A 16,382-nucleotide genomic window follows, 5' to 3' on the forward strand; every position below is an offset into this window, starting at 1 on the left:
GAACACAATGATCATACAAGGCCTAAACCTATATTCCTTACAAAACTCCAATAATAACAATTGGAAAGGAGAAAATCAAACCCAATTGTCAGAGCTTAGATTTCACAGTATCATCATCCTTCACCAATGCATTTCATATGTTGCCATTCCTGTCAAAGCATGTGTCTACCATTAACTCTCAGTATCATGTACTTAAATGAACTAAATTGATTTAACAATACATGTGTTTTTTCTTACCATGTCAAATCCATATCTTTTTGGCCTTCTTCTTCCCCTTCTGAGACTCCAACCTACACCAAGGCCCAGCTTGGTATGTAGCAAATCTGCAAATGCAAGTAATTTTCTGAAATTAATTTTACCGATGCTTGGTTACAGAATGATAATGATTGCATCGTTTTACAGCACAAAAAGTACCGCAAATCATTTGCAAAATCACAATGACAATTTTCTTAGCAAAGATAAACCAATCATAAAAAAAGATTCGCAAGAGATTTCCTAATGGTCACCAAGCTATAGTAAATCAATCATCAAACCATTTGCAAATGCAAATGATTTGAAGCGTACCAAGCAGGGCCTAAAGTGCACCTCAGTGGCACATATATAATTCAAAAAAAAACAAAACAAAACAAAACAAAAATTGTGAATCTACTTCATAAGAAACTCAAACTTAAGTTTTTATTTTTGTGTTTCATTCCATCAAAGTCAGAGACCTGTTAACTAGTTCTTTTTCCACCATATATAATCCAAGCAAAATTCATGTATCTACCTCATAAGAACTCAAGCTAAATTTCTTTTTCTATAACAGAGTTCATTCAGCAGAGTCAAACATCATAACTAGTTCTTTTTCAATAGTTGAGTTCAGCCATGACTAAGTAATGGCTTGTGGAAATAGATTCAGAGGCCCAAAGTAGATTAACAAAGAGTATGATAGTTCTAACTAAGGCCCAATGGACCCATCTTGGCAACAAAAAAAGGTTAATTGAGTGAAGAAGATGCAGCAAGAGCACAAATAACAAATAGCAAAATATGTTACTCGTGTCACTCACCATAGACATGGTGATATAGCATGGTGGTTTTTTTCAGAATTTCATCAAACCATTTTGGGCCTTGCATTCTTTATGAAAGTACCAACTCCTTTCATTATCTGGTTATCAAACTATGTAATAGAATGCCTGAAACAATAGAAACTACACAACAAAGAGTGGAGGTGGTAAGAAAACTGAAATACATTGATTAGAGCATTCTATGCTTTCTCACTGACCATAACAGCCATATGTGTGAGTTCAAATGTGTTTGTCCTCACCAGGGTGCCTCCCCAAGTTGCAAATTGCAATTACATTGATAGGAGCATATTCTGCCTCAACGAACACCCAGTTAGCACCTTAAACAATGTCAAATGCACCACTTCGGCAGCTCCATGAATCTACATAATTTTAAAGTATATATGTGTGAATAAGATGAGAAAGGGAAACCAAATCAACAAAGCAATGTAAAAAACAAAGAAAAGAAAGATGACTAATTTAGAAGCTTTGGAGGTGTCTACTTTCTAAACCTGCATTCTTTGGAAAAATCCAATAGTGGCAATGAGAAAGGGGAGAACTCAAATCCAATCACTAAAGCATAAAATTTCACAATTTTGGAGTCAGAGATACAGCGTTAAATGAAAAACATATAAACAGTGTTGATGGTAATCTTTCGGAACTGTACAAACACCACTATTTTACATTCACACAGCCACTATTTCCATTCCATTGCCATTATTTCAAGCAAGGGTCATAACCATCAAAACAGAGTATGTCCTCTAGCTTTAAAGTTTTCTATTTAAGGAAAGATGGTAATTACAATCTAAAATGACTAATAAAATATTACCGAGAAGAAATGAAGTTGCAATCAATGGACCAAATCATCCGCCTTCTCTCACGAAATAATACATGTCGTTGAGTCCACCAATGTATTTCTTATCCCGCCATTCTTGTCAAATCATGTGTATCCCATTAACACAGTAACATATACTTAAATGAACCAAATTGATTTAACAATATCACCATTTTCATTAAGGCGCCATACCTTAACTATTTCATGGACTGCCATTCGTTTCAAATCACAGGGTTCTACATTCTTATCTTACCACCTCAAATCCATATCTTTTATGGATTTGGCCTTCCTGTTCCCCTTTTGAGACTCCAACCTGCACTAAAGTTCATTTTCCTTTGAAAAGCAACTGAAATAAATTGAGAATGGATAACAAATCGGCAAAGCAATGTCAAAAAAAAAAAAAAATGCAGTTGAGTAATTCAAAAGCTTTGGAGGTGTCTACTTTGTAAATTGGTTGTCTTTAAAGTGTTTGAACCCCAAACCTAGCTTCAATAGTTTCGAGAGAATCAAGAATTTAGCCTCACAAAAAATGGGTTGATTGAGTGAAGAAGATGCAACAAGAGAGCACCAATAACAAATAGCAGAATCTGGTACTCGTATCACTCACCATTGACATGGTGTTGGGGCATCGCGACTGTTTTTTGTTTTTTGTATTTTCATTCCCTTTTGGGTCTTGCCTTCTTTATGAAATTATCAACTCCCTCCATTATCTGGTTTTCAAAGTATGTATTAGAATGCCTTAAACAAATGTACATGTAACTAATCACAGATCACGAGAGACTTTACGGGCAAGAAACCAAGGTAATGGAAAGAAACAAGGAAATGAAACGGACTTGCATAACAAAATTTTGATCAGGGCATAGCCGAAAACATATCATAGAATTCCCTTTAGTAGGGCGAAAAGCCAAAGGAGTCATCCCTGATCCAACCTGCTTGGCAAACAGAAGAAAAAAAAAAAGAGGCTAATTTAATGTGTTAACTTTAAAAGTACTTTTTGGAGACTCATCCCATTGAATATAAATTTTTTTTGAAAAGTATAATATATTGATCAGAAAGGGGAAATAAGAAACAATGAGGCCGAGAAAGCCTCAAATAAGAACAAAAAAGAAAAGAAAAACAACATTAGTAATTACAAAATGAGTGCCATCTAAACACAAAATCATCAAATGTAGTCCCCGCAAACTCTATATGCTGCTTTGACCAAAGGTATAACAAACCCAAGATCTCCAAAAAACCTGCATGAGAACTGCTACTCTGATTATTGAACACTCTGTTATTTCTTTCGTTCCAGATCCCCCAAGCGATAGCTGAGGGGAGCAAAGCCCAAAGCCATTGAATATAAATTCAACGCCAAGGCCTTGAAGTTTAGTTTCTTGGGTGCACCTGAATAGTATGATCATTTTTTATTAAAACTAGGTTTGTCTTTAATTGTAAAAGACAATGAAAAAAAACATAAATTGGGTCCATTTTCCATTATAAGCAGTTATAGTCAACTGTGAGCTCATGGATGTTTGAGCCAACCCTTTGATTGACTTTGGGTCACATGGACCCCCTAAAACATCTACTCTAAAAATATTAACAGAGGAATTATTTATAGATGGTTCATAAAACATCTTCTACTGTAAAAGAAAGTGCATAATAGGAGTGTAGAAGGAACAAAGGCGTCAGCTTCAAATCCAATTAGCTGGGCAAGCAAAAGATATCACTGTGAGATTGTACTGTGGGACAATGCACAAGATATGTTAGGCAAGGACTTCAATTCAATGGGTGGGTGGATTTTGAAAATACTTTTAGACGCCCTTCCCATTGAATAGAAGTTAGAAACAAACATCTAGAATGAAATAATCTAGGGTATCATGCATGATAGGATGTCACCTGGAAGAAACCAAAGTGAAATTCGAGAATGTGTGACCCATCAAAAAGAAAAAGAAATGAGAAAATGTGTGTGTGTGTGAGAGAGAGAGAGAGTACCTGGATTGCAAATTGGTCTAATTTGCTAGTCTTCCAACGCTAACCATTCGAACCATTCTTGTGAGTACATGAATTGTCTCAAGTTGGGTGCACAATGAGGTCTAAGCAGAGCCTCTTCAATTTCAAGCAGTTTCCAGTTTCAATAATTTCCAAAAAATGAAAATTTAAATGTTTCCTTGCCTAGGTGAGGCATGTTAGTTCTAGTAGATCCCATAAGCTTAGTTTACACAACCGAAGGAACACATTACTTTTACGCATCTCTGCAATTATTTCCTTCATGCCCTTGCATCCATACACTTTTAAAGAATCAAGTTGTTGCAGGCCTCCAAGTGCAAAACTCAACGTGCATATAAATCATTGTAACGATCTGAATAAGCAATGGAAATTACTGTCTTGTAGTGAGAGAGAATATATAAGTATGGTAGGCAAAAATTTCTGATTTAGGAACAAAACCACATTAAAAACATGTATACTGGATCCATTTTCCATTACTAACAGTCATAGCCAACTATGATCTTACAGATGTTTCACCAACCCTTTATTGACTTATGAGTCATGTGAACTCAATAAAAAAATGGGGAAATTAATTGTTAGATTGGCATATAAAGTCCTCCCCCCCCCCCCCCCCCCCAAACAAAAAGAACATATCAAGAGGTTTTACGTGGAAAATATTTGGAGAGTCCATGGAGCTTCCAAGGGGTGTGTGGCTTATGTAGATACTGTAACCATACAGGGCCTAAACATGCATTCTTCAAAAAAATCCAAAAGTAGCAATGGGAAAGGGGAAAACTCAAATCCAATAACTAGAGCTTAGATTTCACAATTTTGGAGTGAGAGATTCAGTGTTAAATGGAAAACATATAAACAGTGTTGATGGTAATCTTTTAGGACTGTACACACAGAACAATTTTTCATTGACACAGTTGCTATTTCCATTCCATTACAATTATTTTAAACAAGGGGCATAACCATCGAAACAGAGTACGTCATCTAGCTTTTAATTTTTCTATTTAAGTAAAGATGGTAATTACAATCTAAAATGACTAATAAAATATTACCTAGAAGAAATGAAGCTGCAATCAATCCACCAAATCATCTGCCTTCTCTCACAAAAGAGTGCATGTCATTGAGTCCACCAATGTATTTCTTATTCCGCCATTCCTGTCAATTCATGTGTATCCCATTTACACAGTATCATATACTTAAATGAACCAAATTGATTTAACAATATCATCATTTTCATTAAGGCGCCTTATCTTAACTATTTCATGGACTGCCATTCGTTTCACATCACGGGTTCTACACTCTTATCTTACCACCTCAAAAATCCATTTCTTTTTGGCCTTCCTGTTCCCCTTTTGAGACTCCAACCTGCACTAAAGTTCATTTTCCTTCGAAAAGCAAGTGAAAATAAAATGAGAAAGGATAACAAATCGTAAAGCAATGTTTAAAAAAAAAAAAAGCAGCTTAGTAATTCCAAAGCTTTGCAGGTGTCTACTTTGTCAATTGGTTGTCTTTAAAGTGTTTGTACCCCAAACCCAGCTTCCATAGTTTAGAGAGAATAAAGAACCTGGCCTCACAAATGGGTCACATGGACCCTGTAAAAAAATGGGGAACTAACAATTAAATCAGTACATAAAGACCTTACCCAAAACCAGCAGCAGCAAGGATATGTAGGGAAAAGGATTTGTAACATGAAATTACCTTTAACTTTTTGTATGGAAAATGATAAATGGAGCTTTTACAGGAACTCAATTGAGTATCATCTAGCACATAAACTTGTAAATGTTAAATTACTTACATAATCACACACACAAAGAAAAAAAAAAAAAAAAGAAAAGAAAAAAGGAGGATCATTGTCGATACATGATACTGGAAATTAGTAAATTTCCGTGCACACAAATACAAACCATGGAAAAAGAGGTCCACCAAACAAATAGCATATCAGTAGTATTTTACAGTCCAAATATTGGAAGATGAATTATTTACACATGGTTGATATAAAATCTTCCACTCTACCAATGTAAAAAAGGAAGAAGAAAAAAAGTGCATGTGGCATGTGCCGAAATCATTATAATAACCTCCTAATAATTGCATACTGTCCATGGATGCAGTGATAGGAGTGTTGAAGGAGCAAAGGAATCATTTTCAAATCCAATAAACTGCACAAGAAAAAGGAACCATTGTGAACTTGTAGTGTGGGATAACACAAAGTGAGTTAGGCAAGAATTTCAATTCAATGGTTTGATTCTGAAAATAAAAGACTCGCCCTATTGAATAGAAGTTATAAACTAACGCGCTTAATGAAATCTTTGAAAATTTTTCTTTAAAAGAAAATTTCTACAATTTTGGTGGGTGGGTCAGAAATGCCAGAACAACAAAAAAACTGAAAAAAAAAATATAACATTGAAAAGTTTCTTAAGCTTACATATAGACCTTATGGTCACATTAGAACATTTATTTTTTCGAGAAAAATTTCATTTTTCGTGGTTTGTGTTTGTTGTTGAAGGTAGGGGTCGCAATCTCAACACGACACGAAGTTAAGGGAATTTTTGGTACAAATTCCAATTTCCAGTGTGTATTCATTGCACTTTAACGTGTGCCCTTAACGAGACCCTATATTATATAGGACCTAAATATACATTCTTCAGAAATCTCAAATGGTAGAAATAGGAAGGAGAATTCAAAGCCAGACCCAATTATGGGGAGCTTAGATTTTTGGAGTACGAGATTGTTGTTAGAAAGAATATGAAGAAAATTGAATTTGCATACTCTGGACTTCACATTCACACAGACCATTCTACAGTACAGTGAGAAAAATAATACAGGGTATGGTATGTTATAGATAACTTACCTACCTTAAAGAAACCAATAATAAGCAGAAATAAAATTGGTCCACTTCCTCAAACAATATCTTCTTTCATGTGGACCCCACTATTCCTGTATTCTAAAGAATATAGAGGTTCCCCAAACCTAACATCATTTTGAATCTTTGATTAGTAAAGTAGATAATGTATGTATGTGTGTGTGTGTGTATGAGAGAGAGAGAGAGAGAGAGAGAGAGTACCTGGCCTTGGATTGTAGTTTTGATCTGAAGCCTTCATCATCCAACTCTAACCCTTGGAGCCATTCTTTTGTTGAGCAGTTGAATTGTGTCAAGTTGGGAGCGCTATGAGAGCCTAAGGGGAGGCTCTTCAGTTTTGGGCAGCTAAAAATTTGAATAATTTCCAAAGATGGAAAATCAAAAACTATGTTCCGTTGCTCTCCTCCTCCTCCTTCTCTTGAGTATAAGCATGTTAGTTCTGGTAGATAACTTAAGTTCAGTACCCTCAAACGAGGGAACACATTACTCATCTTACGCATCATCTCCATCTCTTCTTCTTCTTTCACCTTCTCATCCTCATCCTCCTCTGCCATTATTATTAGCTCCTTCATGACCTTGCATTCAAACACGTCTAAAGAATCAAGCTGTTGGAGGCCTCCAAGTACACCAAAAATATTTCTCAACGTGAACACATTCTTCAACCTGTTGCACCTACATACAAATACCTCTTTGAGGTTGTTGAAACTCCCAATTGGTATTGGTATGCCTCTACCACCCCCCCATATATTTATCAATCCAGGTAGGTTATACAACTCTAATTTCCTCAATTTGGGAAGAATATGTAGTAGTAGTAGTTCATCATGATCACACCCATGTCGCCCTTCTTCTTCTTCTTCTTCTTTCTCTTGAGAGTGAAAAACATTTTGCAATTTGTAACAAGCAGCCACCTTTAGATGTTCAAGATTTTGCATTCTTCCCCGTAGAAAACTATATGAGAATACGGCTTTCCCCAATCTGTCACAATGAAACACTTTTAGGACTCTTAGGCTTCCAAAGAAACCTAACTGATGAGATGGAGATGGAGATGGAGGTGAAGATTGAGAAGAAACTATTTTCTCAAAATTAATGAGATATTCCATTTCTTGACAATTTTCTAGAACAAGAAACTCTAAGCAATCATTATCAAATAAACAATCCAATTGTTCAATACTATTCACATCTTTGCATCTGACTAAACATAGCGCCTGTGTTCTTTTCAACAGCACCCTAATCCAATTCTTCAAACTTGGACTTAACATGGTAAACCACATTTTTCTAAGGGCCCCTTCGTAATTAAGAGGATAATATGGTTGACATGAAGTTTAAGGCGGAATCTATTTAATTTTTTCCAAAGGCCATCTGACATTTCCTCAAATAAACATTTCTCATTGTCCAAATCCACTTCTAGAGATGTCAGACGATTTAACGATGCTAGCTCAGTAAATCTAGCTAATGCTCCATCATTTTCTCCACCAACATCACATTCCCATCCAGAAAAGCTATGCCGCATGTTCAATATTTCTAAACGAGTTAACTTTGATATCACCCCTAAAGGTATCCTTCCAAGATTATATGTCTCTCCCAGATCCAGTAGCTTCAAATTGGTCAGTTCACATATTGCATTTGGCAGCTCAAAGATACTGCGACACCCACATAGGCAGAGTATTTCGAGTTTTACCAACCCTCCAAGAAGAGATACATCTTTTAATTCATAACACGATTCCAAACGTAGTGTCTTAAGGTTTGTTAGGCACGACAGTGACAGGGGCAACGATACAATGCTAGTGTCGCTTAGATCCAAAACTAGAAGAGAGGGCATCCATTTGAAGAAATTATCTGGAATATCTTCCAAATATCGATTTTTCTGCAATAATAGAGTTCGGAGATTGGGAAACTTTGGCTCTGCAGGGACCATCGTAATTTTATTGCCCACCAATGAACTCCTCTTATATTCTCTCATGGTTTTGCACTCAGGCCACTCTTCCAATCCTATTCTAGCATTTACAAGAAATCCATGCTCATCACCCATTGAAATTTTTATGGCCATATCTCGTAAGACATCGTGCATTTTCACTTTCTTGTTATCATAATCACCAACCAACAACAAACCACAATCCTTCAGTCTAGAGACAATATAATACACTTCATCCAGTGTATCTTCCAAAATTCTGTCCACCTTCAAGAAACCTTCCCCAACACCGTACCACAATAGGTACTCTAAATCAATGTTTTCGTCTTCAGGGAATAGGGAGCAAAACAAGAAGCATAATTTGACATCTTCACCTTTTAGGAAGTCGTAACTAAATCGTAAAGATGAAAAAACATGATCTTCTTGTTCACTTAGTATAGAATTTTGTAGTTTCCTCAGTGCATTTCTCCATATAATACTATCCCCATTCATTCTCAAAGACAATCCAACAGTTACAATTGCCAATGGCAAACCTTTGCACTCACTCATGACAAGTTTTGCAATAGGTTGCAATGTGGGAAAATCAACTACATCGCCGGCTTTTTCCTTGAAGAGGATCCATGATTCATCATAAGACAATGGTTCCAATTTAATGTTACTTTGTGCGCCCATTTGGACGCAAACACTTTCTATTCGAGATGTCACCACGATTTTAAGACCCCTATGATCAGTTTCACGAGGGATTCCTATAGCATATAAATCTAGCATCTTCCACACATCATCCAATATTATGAGAACTGTTTTGTTCAGCATCAATCCCTTGGACACCTTGTTAGCCCTTGGAAGTAGAGAACGCTCTTGATCTTCAAACTTAAAGCCCAACCTCTCAGCCATCTCATCTTGGATTCTTTCCAAGTTAGGGTTGCTGGAAACAATCACGAATATAACTTTCTCGAACATTTTATTTCTTTCAAGTTCATTGTTTAATCTTTTCATTAGAGTAGTCTTCCCCACACCCCCCATTCCATGAACTCCTATGGCTCTAATTCTCTCGTCCCGTAATGCTTCCATGAGCTGATACAATGCATGCTCTATGGGTTTAAGGCCCTCCACATAATCACTAGGCATTGGTACGACACTTGGAGGAGGTAAAACACGTGACACCTTGCTAAAGTTTCCTTTTTCTAGGTGTTTCTCGACAATAACTACATTGTTTACTGCTGTTTTACTGGCCCTATAACGAGAGCTCCAATCGGGACACAATCCCTTGAGCCACTTCTTGTTCTCACTTTCTTCTCTTCCTACATTTCTTGTAGCAAGTGCAATCTCATTTGCTCTTTTGAGCCACCATTGTACCTCTTCAATGGGTTCTTCGAGGTTTCGAAGAGATTCATTGATCCTATTTTGTATGTCTTTCTTCCTTGTTTCTAAATTTGTCACTTGATTTCTAAGGTTTTCAATATTGGTCTTATAATAGACCAAATAATTGATTCGGCGTTCAATGGGAAACCATAAACATTTTCCCACTTCAGTTACAATTGAAACAAGAAATTCCATAGCTTTCTAGGCGAAGCAAATGTTGAATTTATGTATTGTAAGGGCAACAACTAAAACAATTGCGTACTATCAGGCAACAAAATTACCAGTAACATAACGCAACAACGAAGAAAGATTGTCTAGTGTACCTCAATTCTTGCTTGATACAATGGTCTTTCCTGTGGGCAAGCAAGTAATAAGAAAACACATCAATAAAATGATATAGCAAAGAAACAGGCCTTAGAGGACACAAAAAATATATAGTAATGTAATATATATATATATATATATATATATATATATATATATATATATATATATATATATAAGAAAATGATTTTTCTTGATGATGGCAAGGCCTAAGAAAATGATAACCAATGTCAAAATTATCCAGACTGAATCAATAGTGAACCCAGAATTGGTAACAAATTGGGTTCAAAAGGTCATTTGAAGCCATCATCGATTTTAACAATAATGCAATTCAACCATCAATTGATCAACTTTTTAAACAGATTTTAAATACAAAAACATGGGAAATCAAATATAATTTCCTATGTCAAGATTCTTTATTAGTCAAGACTTTAAAACTATAAAATTCCATGTTATTATTTTATACGAGACAAACAAAATGATTAAAACAATCATCTACAACTCTTGCCCAAGTTGAGAGAAGGCGACCAAAAAAAAAAAAAAACTTGGGACAATGACTGTGAAGGACTCTTTATTGAGAATATATACTAAATAGTCCTAATAACGAATACGGACCATTCAAGTCGAGTTTTACAATTATATTTAATTATTTATATATTTTAATAAATCTGACATATATAGATCAAATCAGTTTGATGATGTTGATAACCACACTCATCTCCATCGTCATATATGTGAGTTAAAGATGGTTGGTACGTGCGGCCCGGCAAAGCAAAAAGTAAATAAATAAATATTTTTTAAAGATTATTAATTTTCATATATATATAATTGCTAAATATTATGACCAATGATAAACTAACTCAAGATTCACTCATCGAAGTGGATGTATGTATGGAATCGTAGATTTTTTTCCTTGTGTATCTGAGAGAAAAAGATTTATGGTTTTGCGCACATGCCATGCCAACAAGTGCATTTCGAGTGGCTTTTTTCAAATCAATTTATCGCGACTCTAATATTATATATACTAACTCGTGAGTGACATGTGCAAATGCATTGTGTTTTACAAAAATTAGGATTTACGCATGCTTAGAAAAAAATTTCGATGTATAATATATTTTATCACTTAAGGGTATGTTTGATTGCACATGGAAAATAGGGTGGAAAATCAATTCCATGGAAAATGATATTTTTCAAGTGTTTGATTGCACATGGAAATGGAATTCATTTTCCACCCCATTCAAAAAGTCCACTAAATCATGGATTTCACTTCCCACCCATATGGGTGGGAAAATGAAATCCACCCATATTTTCCATCACCAATTCTTCCCTACCACCACCACCACCACAATCACCACCACCACCACCACCACCACTACCACCACCACCACCACCACCATTATACTAACCTCGTCATCACCATCGCCGTCGCCATCGGCTCCGTCTCCGACCACCTACTATCTTTCTTCTTCTCATTCTTCTCCATCCCTCACCTCATCCGCCACCACTACCACCACGTTCTCCCTCCCATCTTCCTCACTTACCTCCGTCGCCACCGTCACCGCCGCCACCGTCGTTGCCGTCGTCGCCTCCACCGTCGTCGCCGTCGTCGCCGCCACCATCGCCGTCGTGGCCGCCACCGCCGCCGTCGCCGTCGTGGCCGTCACCGCCGCCGTCGCCGTCGTGGCCGCCACCACCGTACTCGTCGCCGTCGTGGCCGCCACCGTCGCCGTCGTCATGGCCGCCACCTTCGTCGCCACATCCTCCCCCCTCCCTCTTCCTCGTCATCTTCTTCTTCCTCTCCCCCTCCTATCATCTTCTTCCTCCTTCTCCTCTTTTTCTTTTTTCTTATATTTTTCCATGATTTTATCCATGCGAAATCAAACAATGGAATTTGATTTTCCAACCCTACCTATTTTCCACAACTAATTTTCCATGGATTTCAAATTCCATGGAAAGTGACTTTCCATGCAATCAAACATACCCTTAATATATTATAAAAGGTTTTTTTATAATTTAAAATATAGAATAATTTTAAAGAAAAAAAATAAAAGGATATTTTTATAATTTTATAAAACTAACATAGATATACAGGTCATGGGATTATATGAGGCTTCTTACAATTTTAGAATATTAATTAACAAAAATTTTAATATAATGTGACCTTAAGAAATTAAGTAATGTGATTTTAGGAGTGGTGGGATTGAAATTTTATTAAATTTGACAAAAATAACCTTGAAAATATAAGGTCAAATGCAAATGTGGAGGTAAATTTTGTTTTCCACACTTTAGTCGAACCACTTTATTATGGCTTCTCTAGTTATAGAAGTAAAAATATAATATATTAAGAGAGATTTACCGGGCAGACCTTTTTGTTGCAATTTTATTACAAAAACCCCTTAGGTTATCGAGTTGGTTACATGAGCAAAACTTAGTTTATGAATTAGGCTACTATGACTAACTTAGTAAATTTTCAAATCGTACTGAGGATCATTGGCCCCTATGGATTATTAAATTAGCAATCCAAGAACACAGCCTTCTAGGTTTCATGGGAAAACTCATATTCAAAAAAAAAAAAAAACTTTTGAGAGCTTGGTCATTAGTGTTGAAAATGGATGGTTAACGAACTCTCGAACTTAAAACTAAAATTTAATGGTAAAAATTTACCTTTGTTTTTCAATTTTTTTGAAAGTTCTTAGAATTTTGTCCTTAACAACCCTGTGGCATCATACATGTTTTTAGATGACACAAATTGATGGGGGTTAGAATCCACTCCAAAGTATGTTAAATACATAATAACTCCATAAATTTGAATTTTATGATGTGGATCCTACCCCAGGGTTTGCTGGGTAACAAACTTTGTAAAGTGAGGTTTGGTGGGTAACAAACTTTGTGGAGGGATAAATTCTTTGATCGATGAGATAACGACACGTGTCACTAAAGAATAAGAGGCATCACGGAAAACATACTTCCGACATGTGTGAGTACAATCGCTTCGATTGTTCACCAAGAGAAGGAGCTTGGACGGAGGTCAAGAAAACAGGGATCCGTAAGTGGAAAGGACTCTAATCTTTGAGATTTCAGGATTTGAGCGACTGACTTAAAAGGGACTCTTATAAAAAGATTCTCATGCGATTCTTATCCGAAAATAGAAGGAGATAACGTAGGAAAGCGTGCAAAATGAAAACTCCATCTCTATAAATAGAGGAGGATCCCCATATCAAAGGTACACAATTTTTCAACACAAAAGCTCTATCTAATTTTCTCTATAATGAACTTAGGCATTAGAGACTCTGTGGAACAAAGACGATCTCGAGGAGTTGCAGTCCATCCGATTGAAAGTAGGAAGATCTCGAAGTGACCATGAAAATCACGTCTACAATTGGGGTCGTTCTTAGGAATTAACAAAAAACATGATATACACATGACAAAACACAATGGAATAAGAATGATCTCAAAGAGTTGCAGGTCATCTAATTGGGAAAAAGAAGATCTCAAGGTGATCACAAAAATCACCTCTACAAACTTCATAAAGTAAGGCTCCCTTGGAATTGTCAAAACTCCAAGGGAGTATTTATAATAAAAGTGCAACAGTTAGATCTCCCAGGTAAATCTCTCATATTAGGATTTTAGATTCAGACCTCAACAAGTATCGTCAGTCTTGATTTAACAATTTACTCACATGAAGAAAAAAAAAATATTATCAAGGAAGATTTGAGGATCTACCACCAATATTCAAACTTTAATTTTTACGACAATGTTTCTTTGAACAATAGTGGAGACAATAAAAGGCTAATATTTAGGATGAAAGCTAGCAAGAAATGACATAGCTAGAGGACACAATAAATATAAATATATGTCAATATTTAGGAGGGATTTCACCATCTGAGTGTCATTAGGATTCTTGAAGATTTGCCGCCACACCAATTTTTACTTAAAAGACACTAAACCTTTAAAAATTTAGCAGTAATTCACATATATGGATTGGTGTGTTACAAGTAAACTTTGCTGTGTTAATAGAAGCTCTCTATTAATAAATAGTTTTCTATTACTTTCGCATCTTACTTCCCCCCCCCCCCCCCTATCTTACCTTGAAGAGTAGATTATAAATAAGGATTTAGGTTTGTGAGAAAGAATTAGGAGAAATCATTTTAAGGTTTTGCCCCCTTGAAATGTCAAGTGCGTCAAGGTCGAGCACTCCAAATCACTCTTACTTTAAAGAGAAAATACTACTTTCCATACCTATCAATCATATATTACCTAGGGATGTACATTCAGTAAATCTGAATCGAATTTTTGGATTCAGTCTGGGTTTAGCTAAAATTGAGAAAAATCCAAAAATCTCAGACTTGGTTCAGGTTCAAATTTTTAAGGTCAAAATCGAACCCAAAGTGAACCGAAAGTTTCAGGTAATTTTCAGGTTTGAATTTGGGTAGAATCGAAATTCAAAGAATTGAATTTGAAATAACTATTATACAAAAGTGTGTTTAGGTGAGTCGAACCACTACTTTTATTTAAATTATATATGCATATATCAATAGCTTTAAATCATGCCTAATTATGCAATTATAAAAAAACAAATTTATTTGTCAATGTAGAACACCATTTCTTAATCTTCAATGAACCCTAAAAACTATACTAAATGGAAACGATAAAACATAATAAAGAAAAAGAGAACAATAAATGAATGATTTTGCATACCTTAATTAAAGAATGGAAGAAATAACCAATCTCCTCAATCAAAGAATGAGCATTTGGAAGTATATCGACATGTTTATATATAATGAAAGAAAGATTCAAATCTATAGAATGAAGCAAGAGATAGTCCAAAGGAAAGGAAAGAATCACTAAAGTAATATTTGATTTTGATTTGCTACCTTGCTTTCACCTCTCTACTAAATTTGTGATAATGTTGTAGTTGTTGATATTATTTATTATTTTTTAGTAAAATAAATATTTATTAAATTCAATTAAAATATAAGATATGATTTGTTTTTATTATGTTTAGGTTAAATGGGTTCTTTTGTAAGTAGAAGGGCATTTTTGTATTTATATATGGGTTGGGATCTGTAGAATCATCAAAGTGAAGTAGTGAAATGTTCACATACGATCTCGATGGTGTGTATGCAATATCCAATAGTTGAGATTTATGCGTATCTTAATAACATATATCTCAGAGATACTTATCCCGAGGATAAGTCTAAGGCATTGGATTTTTGTATTTAAATGATTGGGATCATTTGTTTTTTCCATGAATTAAGGAATCCTGATCCATTAATTATTTATATGAGAGGATATAATTTGTTGTTGAGGTCGCTCGTGACAGCGTTCGTGCACATGCGTATTGCACTTGGGCACATTGAGGTGCACTTTGCACATATGCATCTTCACGAGAAACTTGAGGATCACTTTTCTATTTGCTAAATCAAATTTCAGGATTCGATCTCGTTCGTTGGATGATCAAAGTAGGTATAAGACTATGATTGATGATTTAGATGAGCTTGACTGATAGTATTCATCAAAGGGGTTTGATCAGGAAATTCCGGTTGGACCATTAGTCAATGTGGTTTAATCGTGTACAAACACAACTAGATCATTGGCCAATGGGATTTGACCTGGGGTCAATCACATTTGACCAACTCCAAAAGGCATTCTCTTATTTCATGAAGAGTTGCAACTCTCTAAGAAACCTAGAAACATGCATGTATCTTCTTCATCAATTGAACTTTAAATCAGATCTAGAATAATCTAAATCATTCAGTCATGACTATCGAGGCAAACAATCATTATGACTATTTGAACAGTCACATAAGATCTAGAAAAAGAGATCTATAGTCATAAATCCATATACACAGTCTTGACATTTCTCGATAATATAGAATACTCTACCTCTTTCTTCTTACTTTTAGTTTTAGGTATCTAATCAATTTGAGTTATCAAGGCAATTCTCCAGCTTTATAAGACAACGGATTATATGTTCAAAAGATCGGGTCTATCGTATTCTAGAAATATTTTCATGGAAATCCTTTTGCAAACTTGAGTAAGGAACGAATAAGATTTTAAAGAAAATGATCTCATGCC

At 35.5% G+C, this 16,382-nt stretch overlaps 1 protein-coding gene across 1 annotated transcript; it reads right to left on the reverse strand.

Annotated features, from left to right (window-relative positions):
• Positions 1-9: 9 nt before the first annotated feature.
• Positions 10-10,201, reverse strand: LOC147380913 (disease resistance protein At4g27190-like). Its single transcript, XM_086431071.1, has 10 exons — positions 8,027-10,201; positions 6,914-7,994; positions 5,551-6,008; positions 4,905-5,444; positions 3,847-4,213; positions 1,870-2,585; positions 1,304-1,423; positions 1,047-1,187; positions 238-323; positions 10-149 (listed from the first exon to the last, which is right to left on the reverse strand). Exons 1-3 carry the CDS (start codon positions 10,173-10,175, stop codon positions 5,918-5,920), a joined length of 3,321 nt encoding a protein of 1,106 aa, XP_086287197.1. The 5' UTR covers positions 10,176-10,201; the 3' UTR covers positions 10-149; positions 238-323; positions 1,047-1,187; positions 1,304-1,423; positions 1,870-2,585; positions 3,847-4,213; positions 4,905-5,444; positions 5,551-5,917.
• Between the last annotated feature and the right edge of the window lie 6,181 nt (positions 10,202-16,382).

The sequence above is a fragment of the Akebia trifoliata genome, unplaced genomic scaffold, assembly GCF_017979445.1.
Source record: "Akebia trifoliata isolate Shusen 1 unplaced genomic scaffold, ASM1797944v1 Contig00881, whole genome shotgun sequence".
Lineage (NCBI taxonomy): Eukaryota > Viridiplantae > Streptophyta > Magnoliopsida > Ranunculales > Lardizabalaceae > Akebia > Akebia trifoliata.

What these genes read in the sequence shown, in the direction of transcription:
- LOC147380913 (XM_086431071.1), bottom strand. Translation starts at nt 10,175, where the DNA reads ATGGAATTTCTTGTTTCAATTGTAACTGAAGTGGGAAAATGTTTATGG. An exon ending in TAGATTCCGCCTTAAACTTC is followed by an intron (nt 7,995 to 8,026) that starts ATGTCAACCATA and finishes TTAATTACGAAG; the next exon opens with GGGCCCTTAGAAAAATGTGG. An exon ending in AAACTACAATCCAAGGCCAG is followed by an intron (nt 6,009 to 6,913) that starts GTACTCTCTCTC and finishes TTTCTTGTGCAG; the next exon opens with TTTATTGGATTTGAAAATGA.